The sequence below is a fragment of the Erinaceus europaeus genome, chromosome 1 (assembly GCF_950295315.1).
Source record: "Erinaceus europaeus chromosome 1, mEriEur2.1, whole genome shotgun sequence".
Classification (NCBI taxonomy): domain Eukaryota; kingdom Metazoa; phylum Chordata; class Mammalia; order Eulipotyphla; family Erinaceidae; genus Erinaceus; species Erinaceus europaeus.
This window is the reverse complement of record NC_080162.1, coordinates 3,445,615-3,459,298: the sequence shown is the minus strand read 5'-3', so window position 1 is coordinate 3,459,298 and position 13,684 is coordinate 3,445,615. Positions and strand designations below refer to the sequence as shown.

The window sequence follows — 13,684 nt, the reverse complement described above, 5'->3', positions numbered from 1 at the left end:
GATAAAAGTTAATAGTTTGCAACCTTAGGAGAACTGCTATGGCTTTCAATAGAGCGATTGGGGACTCAGAACTCTGGTGGTGGGAACAATGTGGAATTATATCCCTGTTGCCATATAATTTTGTAAATCAATATTCAATCACTAATAAAATAAAAAAAAATAGAAATTCATAGAAACCAAATTGACTTGAGTTCACAAGATAAAGCAACAGAGTGAAAATTCTGAAGATTTGTACACTGGTCTCCTTAACCCTACATGCACAGAGAGGACTATTGAATGACAGGAAAATAATCACTTAACAGAGTTGGACAGAACAATTTCTGGACGCAGGCAGAATTGAGAAAAGGTCTTGTTATCACTAGCCAGACTGGGGAGCCTCATCATCGAAATTACCTCAGTAAATGGGAGCAATATTTTCCATAGCATAAAGCTGTTTAATACTGCCTAAGAAAGTTTAGTAAGATTCAGAATGATGAAACACTTTCTAAGTAATGGAATGCCCTAAAATAAGTTCCAAATTATTACAGGAAAATAAAAAATAACCAGCACCAAACAAGAGAAAATTCATAACATTCAATAAAAATTATTGACCATACAAAAATAAAGCACAATAATGAGTAAACACAATCAAAACTGTTATAATGGAAGACAGTTATAATCCCAAAGTCAATCTCATAATTGTATTCTGTATTTTCAAAAGCAAGCAAGTAAAGAATGAGCATGTTAATTACAGATGTGGGAGACATAAAAATCCATAGTTGAAACCCCATGGAATAAATACTGCAGTAACTAAAAAATAAATTCTACAATGGGGTTATAAAATTGCTGGAAAAAAGGTAATGACAACACAGCAATAAAAAAAATACAAAATCTGAATTAGGAAAGCTATAGAGAAAATCAAACAGGGAGCTGTAATAGCAAGTCCAGTTTACAAGTACCTAGAGTTCCCAAAAGATAGAAAAGATAAAAAAATACAGAAAAATATTTTAAAAAACAATAGCAATTATTTTAAGTATACTAAAGATCCCAAGAGACTCAATGAATCCCAAGCACAAGAAACATGAAAATATCAGGATCATTAAAATCAAATTACTTTACAAAAAACTATACAAAAAAGAAATTTAAAAAATTCTTTTTAATAATGAGAAGGCTGGAGACATAGCTTATTGGCTAGGGCGGCTGCAGTGCAGTGCAAATGGTCTAAGTTGGAATCCAAGCTCCATATGGAAAATTCTATGACAATAGAAGAAACTCCTGTGTGTTGGTCTGCTTCTAATTCTGCTTCTGTTCCCCTGCACTGCTTGACGCTGTGGTCTATTTACATAATCATTGTTTTGAGACCTGCACTGGTTTAATCTCCACTGGTTCTAACGCTTTTTCCTTCTCCCCACACCCCTGTCCTACCTACATCCTCTTCCGACCTGACACTTCTGCCTCAGGAGATATAAAGGACAGGACTGTGATTAGAGATTACATAGCTTGCATTGCATTGCACTGCATCCCAGCTCAGCCATGAGTCCCTGGTCGTCTCTCTCCCACCCATAAAGCTAGCGCAGCATCTGGCGCCCGAACTGGGACTGGCACCTGTGCTGTGGTCTCTCCCTCTCCCTCTCCCTCTCCCTCCATCCTCTCTTTCTCCCTCCACCCTACGCCTTTCCCTCCTCCCTCTCCCTCTCCCTCTCTGAAAACATGGCCCAGAGTCATGAAATCATGACTAGAGGAGGATTCAATTCCATTAAAATATTAATATTGATAATAGCAGAAAAAGATATTAGACAGAGAACATAAAAAAGACTGACAGATTTTTTTTCATTGAAACCATGAAAAAGTAAAGCAACATTTCTAAAGTACTAATAGAAAATGCTAACCAATAATTTCACACTCACTTAAAATATCCTTCAAAGAGCTCAAAGTCCCTCAGCAGAGAAATGCAAGACAAGAAGGAGATGCCGCTTTATACCTGTGACAGCGTCATACATCCGAAAGAACAGAAGCAAACGTTGGAGAGGATGTAGGAGCTAAGTGACACTTCCACAATGCTAGTGGGAACGTAAAATGGTCCAACTATTGGAAGACATCTGGAGACTTCTCAGAAAGCTAGAAATGGACCTACACTATGATTCAGCAATTCTTCTCCTGGGGATTTACTCAAGACAAACAAAAACAGCTATCAGAAGAGGTCTGTGTACACCTATGTTCATAGCAGCACAGTTTGTAATATCAGAAGAGGTCTGTGTACACCTATGTTCATAGCAGCACAGTTTGTAATCACCAGAAACTGAAGGCAATGCAGACGTCCAGTGTCAGATGAGTAGCAACAAAACAAAAAGAAGGGGGTCGGGCGGTGGCGCAGCAGGTTAAGCGCAGGTGGCACAAAGCGCAAGGACCGGCGTAAGGATCCCGGTTTGAGCCCCCGGCTCCCCACCTGCAGGGGAGTCGCTTCCCAGGCGGTGAAGCAGGTCTGCAGGTGTCTGTCTTTCTCTCCCCCTCTCTGTCTTCCCCTCCTCTCTCCATTTCTCTCTGTCCTATCCAACAACAATGATGACAACAATAATAACTACAACAATAAAACAATAAGGGCTACAAAAGGGAATGAATGAATAAATAAATAAATACCAAAAAATTTAAAAAAACAAAAAGAAAAGAAAAGAAGTCCCTGTAGTATCTATACATGCTGAAATACTGCTCAGCTATTTAAAAAAACTATCAGGTCATCTCTTTTGCTTCATCTTGGATAGAACTTGAAGACATCCTGTTAAGCAAGATAAGCCATCAGGAGGACAAATACCAAATGATCTCATTTATAAGCCGGACTTGATATATGGAGACAGGGAGGGAGAACACAAAATGAAACATGGACTGGACATGGTGTACTGCATCAAAAGAAAAGACTGGGGAAGAGGAGAGGAAGGAGTGGAAAGAACTTAGGGGCCTGGTACAAGGGAAACTGAACCACGTGTCAATGAATACACTATAAACCATTAACTTCCTCAATATTTTTCTCTCCATCAAAACATGTGTATATATATTGTTCATAAGTAAAAGGAAGGGCCAGCAAGATAGTTCTCCTGATAAGAGGCTTTCTCTGTATGCACATAACCCACTCCCACCAGGAGGCAAAGTATGAGAGCTGTGGCATCCCTCTCTCCCCCTTCCTCTTTCTCTGTCTGTTTCCATCTGCAAAAGTCAGTCTGGAGCAGTGAGGCCCAGCTAGAGTAAACTTAATCAGATTAAAGTAAATGAAAGCAAAATGGTCATATTTTCTACCGTATAAAACGAGAAAGCTCCTTCAAGTACACAGAGAATGGCAATAACTTCAAGTCTTGGCCTATTGTCTAAACCTCTTTAAAAGACAATCGACCACTGTATTTTATATCTATTATTTTGCTCATTTATTCATTTTTTTACCAGAAGGGGCCAGATGGTGGTGCACCTGGTTAAGCACTCACATTACAGTGAACAAGGACCTAGGTTCAAGCCCCTGGTCCCCACCTGCAGGGGGAAAGCTTCACAAGTCATGAAGTGGCAAAGATGCAGGTGTCTCTCTGTCTCTTTCCCTCTCTATCTCTTCTTCCCTCTCAATTTCTCTCTGCCTCTATCCAATAATAAAAAATAATAATAAAAATACATTAAAAAATATTTTTTAAATAATTTAACAGAAAAAAAAATTAAAAATTAATAATAAGTCAACAGAGCACTGTTCAGTTCTGGCTTATGGTGGTGCTGAGGATAGAATCTGGGACTTTGGAGCCTCTGGTGTTGAGGGACCAGAGATACCTGGAAGGGACCTCCCAGACAATGAGAGTGGTGACAGGTATGGTTTAAGAAGGTGGATGTAAGGGTTGGCTTCCTGCTGTCTGTCCAGGTCATCATGTGAGTACTACCTCTGCTCTCTTCTCTCTGCTTTATCTCCCTCTCTTTCTCTTTTGGCCTAATGTGAATGTTCCCAATTTTCCCAAATCTTAAAATGATGGAAATTTAAAAAGCATGTTCTATCCTTATTCATTGAGTTAATGTGTGAGGAACTTTTTTAAATGTTGGAAATGTGCTAGACCCCCCTTCCTGGGCACCTCAGGTTGGTTTTGTTTGTTTGTTTTGCATAACTGTTATGCTATCTTGCTTGCTCTTACTGTTTTTTTGTTTGTTTGTTTAAACTTGAGCCATTTTTTAACCTTACTAAATTTTTTAACATCTCACTTATTTATTTTTAATGTCAGAGATACAGAAAGATACACACAGAGAGCTACCAGGGCCTTGCTCAGTTCTGGCTTACGGTCGTACTGAGGATTGAACCTGGGATTTTGGATCCAAGGGCATGAAAGTCTTTTGCATAACCATTATGCATTATGCTGTCACCTCCACCTACAATTTAACTGTTTTAAATTTAAAAATAAATAAATAAAAGCAGTGTGATATCAAGATACGAATAGGCATAAAGATCAATGAAATAGACCTGAGTCCAAATGTAAACCCTCACATATGTGGACACTTAATTTATAATAATGAAGCCAAGCATGTAAAATGGAGACCATTTCTCTAATAAGTAGTATTTGGTGAGAGAACTACATGCAGAATTAAACAGGATCATTCTCTACACAAAATATCAACTCAAAGTAAATTAAAGACTTGGATGTTAGACTGGAAACCATCTGAAGATATTCCAGCCTTTAGGTTCATGATTAATCAGCAATTTGTTCTGCTTTATATCTTAACTCCTTTGAAGCCACCAGGTTCCCGATGCTACCATGATGCCAACCAGACTTCCCTGGACAGACGACCCCACCAATGTGTCCTGGAGCCCCGCTTCCCCAGAGCCCTGCCCCACTAGGGAAAGACAGAGACAGGCTGGGAGTGTGGATCGACCTGTCAACACCCATGTTCAGCGGGGAAGCAATTACAGAAGCCAGACCTTCCACCTTCTGCATCCCACAGTGACCCTGGATCCATACTCCCAGAGGGATAAAGAATAGGGAAGCAGGGCTGGGGGGGAGGGTCACCTGGTTAAGAGTACCCACTATAGTACACAAGGACCTGGGTTCATGCCCGTGATCCCCTCCAGCAGGGGGAAAGCTTCACAAGTGATGAAGTAGAGTTGACAGGTGTCTGTCTGTCTCTCTCCCTCTCTGTCTCCCCCTCCCCTCTCAGTTGATCTCTGTCTCTATCCAGTAATATTAACAAATAAATAAATAAAATTTAAATAATTTTAAAAAGAACAGGGAAGCTATCAGGGGAGGGTATGAGATACAGAGTTCTAGTGGTGGGAATTGTATGGAATTGTACCCCTCTTTTTTAAAAAAAAATATTTTATTTATTTATAGTGAAAGAGGGATACAGAGAGATAGACCAGAGTCCTGCTCAGCTCTGGCTTGTGGTGGAGCTGGGGACTGAACCTGGGATTTTGGAGCCTCAGGCTTGAAAGTCTTTTGCTTAATCGTTATGCTACCTCCCCTGCCAGCCTTGTACCCCTCCTATCCTATGGTCTCGTCAGTTTTTCCATTTTGTAAATAAAAATTTAAATATATATATATATATATATATATATAGCAGACTCTTCCATACTGACATTGGCAGAGACATCTTGGGGAACTACAATCCCATGGCAAAGCAAACACAAGCAAAAATAAACAGATAGGATGACTGCATCAAACTGAAAGTCTTCTGTACAACAATGCAACAAACAGACAAAAATAAACAGATAGGATGACTGCATCAAACTGAAAGTCTTCTGCACAACAATGCAACAAACAGACAAAATAAACAGATAGGATGACTGCATCAAACTGAAAGTCTTCTTCACAACAATGCAACAAACAGACAAAATAAACAAATAGGATGACTGCATCAAACTGAAAGTCTTCTGCACAACAATGCAACAAACAGACAAAATAAATTCATCAAACAACGGGTCAGTTTCTGGCTGGGGAGACAGCCTAATGGCTATGCAAACAGACTCTCTGAGATCCCAGATTCAACCCCAGAGTCACCATCAGCCAGAGCTGGGCAGTGTTCTGGTCTCTCTCTGTTTGTGTTTCTCAGTACTTCACTGGTTAATAAATAATTAAGTAAATAAAATTTTAAAGTCAAGGGCTAGTCTTCAAGATATGAAAACACCTCACAAAATTAAGTAATGAAAAAAAATCCTGTTATAAAATAGGGAAAGGAATTAAAACAAAACTTCTCAAAAAACACAATTACACGGCCGGCGGGAATGCAAACTAGGAAAGCCGCATGTATAAAGAATCCTTATACCCAAGTCTTCATCTGCACTACTCCAGCCTTTAGGTTCATGATCAGTCAACAATTTGTTTGGCTTTACATGTCAACTCTTCTTTCAGCCACCAGGTTCCAGATGCTACCATGACGCCAACCAGACTTCCCTGGACAGACAACCACACCCATGTGTCCTGGAGCTCTGCCCCCCCAGAGCCCTGCCCCACTAGGGAAAGAGAGAGACAGGCTGGGAGTATGGATCCACCTGCCAACACCCATGTTCAGCGGGGAAACAATTACAGAAGCCAGACCTTCCACCTTCTGCAACCCACAATGACCCTGGGTCCATACTCCCAGAGGGATAAAGAATAGGAAAGCTGGGGGGAGTCAGGTGGTAGCTCAGTGGGTTAAATGCATGTGGCGCAAAGCACAAGGACAGGGATGAGAATCCCGATTGGAGCCCCCAGCTCCCCACCTGCCGGGGAGTCGCTTCACAGGCCGTGAAGCAGGTGTGCAGGTGTATGTCTTTCTCTCCCCCTCTCTGTCTTCCCCTCCTCCCTCCATTTCTCTCTGTCCTATCCAACAACAATGACATCAACAACAATAACTACCACAACAATAAAAACAAGGGCAACAAAAAGGAAATAAATAAAGAAAAGAAAAAAAAATTTTTTTTAAAGAATAGGAAAGCTATCAGGGTCAGGAATAGGATGCGGAGTTCTGGTGGTAGGAATTATACCCTTCTTATCCTATGGTCTTGTCAGTGTTTCCATTTTATAAATAAAAACTTTTAAAAAGAATCCTTAAATAAGTAAAAGTAGAAATACCTTATAATCAAGCAAAACACTCATAGACATGTATCTAAATGAAACACTAATTCAAAGAGTCATATATACCCCCATGTTCACAGCTGAATTATTTAGAATAGCCAAAATATGGAGGCAACCTAAATGTCCATGAAAAGATAACTGAATACAGATGTTACAGGAGATGAGCTCAGTGGAGCACTACTCAGTAATTAAAAAGTAAAAAAAAAAAAAAATTCGGGAGTCGGGCTGTAGCGCAGCGGGTTAAGCGCAGGTGGCACGAAGCACAAGGACTGGCATAAGGATCCCGGTTCGAACCCCGGCTCCCCACCTGCAGGGGAGTCGCTTCACAGGCGGTGAAGCAGGTCTGCAGGTGTCTATCTTTCTCTCCCCTCTCTGTCTTCCCCTCCTCTCTCCATTTCTCTCTGTCCTATCCAACAACGACAACAACAATAATAACTACAACAATAAAACAACAAGGGCAACAAAAGGGAATAAATAAATAAAATAAATATTAAAAAATAATAATTAAAAAAAGAAATTAAAAAATAAAAAATACTGTGTCCTTTGAGACAAAATAAATAGAACTTGAGGTGATTATAGCTAGAGAAGGAAGGAAGGAAGGAAGGAAGGAAGGAAGGAAGGAAGGAAGGAAGGAAGGAGGGAGAAGGACAACTACTGGATGGTTTCACTCATGTATGGAATATAGAGACCTGAAAGGCATGAATTTGAAAAACAGAAAGTAGTCAATCTATTTCTAAGCCCTTGGGATAACTGGTCGTTACTGTTGTACTAGGGGTGGGGCAGGGGGTGGCTTTAGTGGTGGGAGTGGTATAGAACTATGTCCTTGTTATTTATAATTCAGTAAATCACTATTAAATCATGAACAAAGAACGAAAGACATTTCACCCAAGAAGATATACAGAGAACCAAAAGGCACATGGCCAGCTGATTTTTCAACAAAAATTCTGAAGGCTAGAAAGGACTGGCAGGACATATTTAAAACTGAATGGAAAAAGATGCCCACCCAAGAAAAACTATCCAGTGAGGTTATCAATCATGTTTAAAGGAGTGAGGAAAAGATTTTCAGACATGCAACAGTTAAAGGAATTCATTACTACTAACCCAGTCCTCCAGAATATACTAGAGAGACTTAAATAAAATGCCAATGTTCTTTCTCATATGGAATAAAGAAAGACACAAAGTAAGGGGACAAATAAAGTCAAACGAAAGCAAGTCTTTGGTTTTGAATTGTAAGGGCCATGGATGAGCAGTGAGCTGTGCTGGAGAGACATTGGTGCCTTGGCAGAGGGAGAAGAATGGTAACATATCTTAAAGAGGTAAGAATTTGTACTTCCAAAACATAATTTTATAAAGCAAGTTTACCTCAAAAAAAACCCCTATTATTGGCGATAAATACAGATAAAATAGAGAGAGAGAGAGATAAATAAGATAGATTTCTTTAGAAGACTAAAGACATTTAGTAAATGTAAGACATTTCCCAAGCCTCCAAGGAGTTAAGAACAATTGTCAAAATCATCCCTGAGGACAACAACTCTGTGGCATAAATAGAGACATATAGTGGCATTAAAGATCCCCCCACCCCAAAACACAGGTTCCTGAAAGATTCCAAAACCTCTTTCTAAGTCTTACCACTCTATATATCTGTTTCAGCGGCTGCAGGACATCACCAAAAGTCGTGCCTATTGGTGCTCTATCCACAATATTAGGAATTAATGGGATGATCAGCTGTTTGAAATATGGAGGTTCTGGACCACTGCTCAGGTTGCCAACTGTGTCCTAGAACAGAGAGCATTTGCTTAAGGGTCACACAATGTAGAATCACCAACCCTTTCCCCAGGCCCCCACACTAGGCATGGCTTAATTTAACACACATCACACTCTCCCCACCTCTCTCTCTCTCTCTCTTCGCTCTCCCTCTCTCCCTCTCCCTCTCCCTCTCCCTCTCTTCTCAACCCCCTTCTTCCCTCTTCAGGAGTTAAACACTTTCATAAAATGTGAGGAGCCTCACTAAAATGTGAACCTTGAGTCCATGATTTAAACATCAGTAGAAGAAAATTTGAATCATAAGCAATACTTTCACTGTCCTCAGCACAACAGCCAAGTTACCAGAGTGAGAGACAGAGAACCTGGAAATATTTGACATAAGATCTGATTAAAGCCAGATTTTTTATTGATTTTGGACAGGGACATAGCACATGACAGTCTTAGGGATATGACACTGTAATTACATCTAATATTCACTTCCGGTCACAGGATGACTGTGAATATGAGATATGTGTGAGTTTTACATATATACACCCTGTCTATAATGTATAGGTTGTAAGTACACATACAGTGACTGCCAGTACAGACGCTAAATTTATCACCAGTTCTACTTTCTTTCTAAGAGATAGACAGGTTTTCATGAACTCATTTTAAGATGCAGGCTTTCAAAGAAACTTAATACTCAAAGCTAAGGTTCTCTAGCTTCCTTCTGCATCTCCTCACCCCTAAGAAACACACAAGGAGGAGAGAGACAGAGGGAGGGGGTTACTATAGCAATGACTTCAGCAAGGACTTCGACAAAGAGAGAGGAAGGTGTCTCGCTTACTGTAGCAATCGCCTTAGCAAGGACTTTGAATAGCTGGATGTAAGCAGACAGGGTGTGTGGCCCGTAAATCGTAGACGCTGCCTCGTAGCGCTGAGCCTGTGGAGAAGAGCAGTGTATTCATCTTCACACCGAAATTCACTTACAGAGATACTGCATTCAACTTCAGTCTGGTGCTTGGACATCGCACATAACTCAAACAGACCTGCCTGCCACATAATTAAGACGAAGGAGAGTGTGCTCTCCCCTTTCAGCAAAGTAAATGGCTTTCATCTACTATTTAAAGGCATTGGGTCCTCTTGGCTCGTGCCATCTGGACTGTCAACATGTATAACTTAAAGACAGAAAGGGCTTTTGAGCTTACATCTATATTAAGTACCTGCATGTGGGTCTATTTACATAATCATTGTTTTGTCTGAGACCCGCCCTGTCTGCAGGTCACTGGTTTAATCCCCACTGGTTCGAACTCTCTTTTCACTCCACCCCCTCTCCTAGTCACAATCTCGGTTCCACCTTTTAATCCCTACTGGTTTGCACTCTCTTTTTGCTCCGCCCCTCTCCTAGTCACACTCTGGGTTCCACCTTTTAATCCCTACTGGTTTGCACTCTCTTTTTGCTCCGCCCCTTCTCCTAGTCACAGCCTGTTTTCCACCCTACCACTTCCTTCCTGGAAACTATAAATGCAGATTCTTTTCTCAATAAACATTGCACTGCTTCCCAGTTCAACCATGAGTCCCTGATCGTCTGTCTCCCACCCACGAAGCTAGCCCGGCATCTGGCGCCCGAACAAGGACCAGCACCTGCAATATAGAGGTGCCCTCAGGGGGCACACAGTGCTGGGAACACTCTGGACAAGGACATTTCACCCATTATTGAACTATGATATCAAAGCAAACCTTTCTCCTTTCCTCTGAGTTAAACACTGAGCTCTCCCCCAGATACGCCTTAGACCCACACTTGCCCTTTCAAAGGCATCTTCAGTACAGCCACCCAAGAAGCTTTTGGAAAGCACAAATAGGACTAGAGTGTTGATTCTGAATTTGACTGCATCCCTCAATACCTGGTTTATTGGGCCAAAACTCTGTAACAGTTGCATATAAAGTCTCCACCCACCAGCCCTGCCTCCCATTCTAGCCCCTATCTCAACACCCAGACTATGCTTACTCCAGGAGATTCAACCAGTTATAGCCCTGGAATTTACTAAAGTCAATTCCCCTGGACTTTTGCATATACTTAACTTCCCCTGTATGAGAATATTTTCCATGTTATTTGTGCTTCTTTGTTATTGGCTCTTACTTCTTCTTAGTAATGCTGCTTATCCCTATCCTCAAATGCCCATCTAGACTGATGCCTTTTCCCTTTGACTGTTGCAAATTCTGTGAAATGTAATCCCTGCTTTCTTCTTTCTTACTACGACATGAATTCTAGTGGTCTTGAGAGCAGGGGTAGACTCTCATTCACGGTTATGCCCAGATAAAGGTTGACCTTGTACATCAGACATCCAATGAATGACTGAGTTGATTGATTCATACAAGTCCCTCCAGGAGTATGTGCCTGAACCAGGAAACAAGTTGGTAAGGGTTCTTAATTTTATTTAATTCATGGTCACTTTTTGGAGTCAGTTGTGGCCTATGGACCTCTCTCAGAATATTTCAAATGAACAAAATGAAATACATTGTTGACTAACAAAATGAATAGATTAAAATGCACTTATCAAACAACAGTAAACCAGTTTGTGATGGGATGTCTCTGTGCTTCTTGGTTTCACAACTGAAAAGCAGCAAGTAGTAACAAGTATAATAACCAGAGTAGATTCAAGGCATGTGCAGGCCTGCAGTGACTGTATGTGATGTGGAAATGCCTGGGCCTCCAGTTGGTGGCAGAATCAGAGGGGGCAATTGATACTGTTCATCTGCTGTCTACATTCACAATTGAAGGAACTACTAAATAACTCTTAAAAACAAATCTTACTGGGATACACAAGCATAGTTTCTATCCAGTTTCACATCAATCATTCACCTTTCTTCAGAAGAATTTTCTAGAAGGCAAGGACCTCTGTGAAAATCAACAGAGGACAGAAGTGCAGACAGTACTGGTCGTAATCACTGAACGTTTGCCAAGGGTTAGACTGTACGCCTCAGGCTGCACTGTCAACAAACATACTTTGTAGGGGATAAAAAAAAGGAACTCAAATATCTTCTGGCATGAAAAGTAAGTCTGGGCAGAGCTAATATTATATCAACATTAATCATTTTCCTTCAGGAGAGTCAGAAAAAAAAAGACCTAAATGTTTATTCAAATACAGCAATATAACAAATAAAAGTGTTGCTATGATGAAGGTCAATTTGCATGAGCTATGGATTCTTCCCTCTTGTGTATTCTTGTATATTCTTCTTCCATCATTAACAGCAAGACCTTTCAGGTCCAATAAAATGCTGCCTGTCTTACCTTTCTTCACGTGTGTCATGGCTATAATAACACTCTTCCTCCAGGGCTAGGGTGAGCATTGCTTCAGATAAGCATTTGCTAACTACTTAGCTGATGCACACAATAAATAGCAGCTATCAAAGGAAGATTTTTTCCGGATCCTACATAATTCATGGGGCCAGACATATTATGAAGAATTATAAATAAAGTACAACAAAGCCAAGGCTTGTAATTAGTTCCCCTGACGAAATCATTTATTTCAATAAAATACCAGTTAGTGAGGTTAGGAATCTAACCTTGACTTGGAAATAATAAATCTAGGTCTCTCAATGACAACTTCTAGTTCTTCATTCTCTTGTATGCCCTAAAATAAAAATCCACTCTCAAAAAAATATGCTTAAGGAAGTTGGTAGAGAAGACACACATTTGACACAAGGGCCTAGACCGTGATGTCATCCATCCAAGTCCTGAGAATGGCTTCCTTTCACTCCTATGAAGAAGCAGAAAGTAGGATAAAGGGGACAGGGTAAGGTGGATATCATGGTGGTAACTAGACTGGTATTCTTCTTTATTGAAAATTTTTAAAAATATTTGTATTGGGTGGAGGGTAGATAGCATAATGATTATGCAAACAGACTCTCATGCCTCCAGGTCCAGACTCAAACGTCCCAGGTTCAATCCCCCGTACCACCGTAAGCCAGAGCTGAACAGTGTTCTGGTAAATAAATAACTACATAAGTAAGTAAGTAAAATTTGTATTACCTGTACTTATTAGATAGAGACAACCAGAATAGGACAGCCCCAATGAGATGGGGAGAGGGTGGTAGAGAGGCAGAGAGACAGAGAGACAACCGCAGCCCTGATTCACTACTCGCAAAGCTGTCCCTCTGCCTGCAGGTGAGGACCAGAGGTTCAAACCAGGGTCTTTGCACATTGTAATGTACACTCAACCAGGTGCACCACTATCCAGCCCCTAAAATGGTATTATTTACCTGATATTCTTCATAGGTGGTAATGTAATGGGTATAAACATTACACAGACCAGAAATAACAACAGTCATATTCTTCATCCCATTAGATGTGAATTCCTGGAGGAGAGGAGAGATAAAGTATAAGTTAAATTTTAGTTAGAAGGGGCCAAGTGGTGGCACACCTGGTTGAGCACACATGTCACAGTGCACAAGGATCCAGGTTCGAGTCCCCGGTCCACACCTGCAGGGGGAAAGTTTCACAAGGGTGAAGCAGTGCTGCAGGCGTCTCTCTGTCTCTCTCCCTCTCTATGCCCTCCCCCACTTCCCTCTTGATTTCTGGCTGTCTCTAGCCAATAAATAAATAAAGATAATTTAAAAAAATTTAAAAATGTATTTAGAAAGGACTTTAACATATTGATGTTCTTATGAGCTACTGACTATTTCATCTATAAAAGCCATTTTCAACTTTTAATCATCAATATGAAAATAACAATGAAATACATTAACCAGGCCACAATTTTCTTCTTCTATTATTTAAATGTATGCATACCACCAATATTTCATCTTCACTTCTAGCCATTATTTTTGAGAAGTGTGGAATTCTAGCCATGAAAGGCAAGATAAACTTAAAAGGTACTAGTCCACAGGGATAAGAAATT

The 13,684-nt window shown here is 40.5% G+C and overlaps 1 protein-coding gene across 3 annotated transcripts in view; it reads right to left on the bottom strand.

Annotated features, from left to right (window-relative positions):
* The window catches only part of ASAH2 (N-acylsphingosine amidohydrolase 2), a 50,334-nt gene that overhangs the window by 13,862 nt on the left and 22,788 nt on the right, over nt 1–13,684 (bottom strand). For all 3 annotated transcript variants that reach the window (XM_060188188.1, XM_060188309.1, XM_060188251.1), the window contains exons 9-11: nt 13,047–13,142; nt 9,631–9,726; nt 8,670–8,816 (exon numbers count right to left, since the gene is read on the bottom strand). In XM_060188188.1, the coding sequence (XP_060044171.1) occupies nt 8,670–8,816; nt 9,631–9,726; nt 13,047–13,142 (339 nt within the window). The remainder of the gene's footprint in view (nt 1–8,669; nt 8,817–9,630; nt 9,727–13,046; nt 13,143–13,684) is intronic.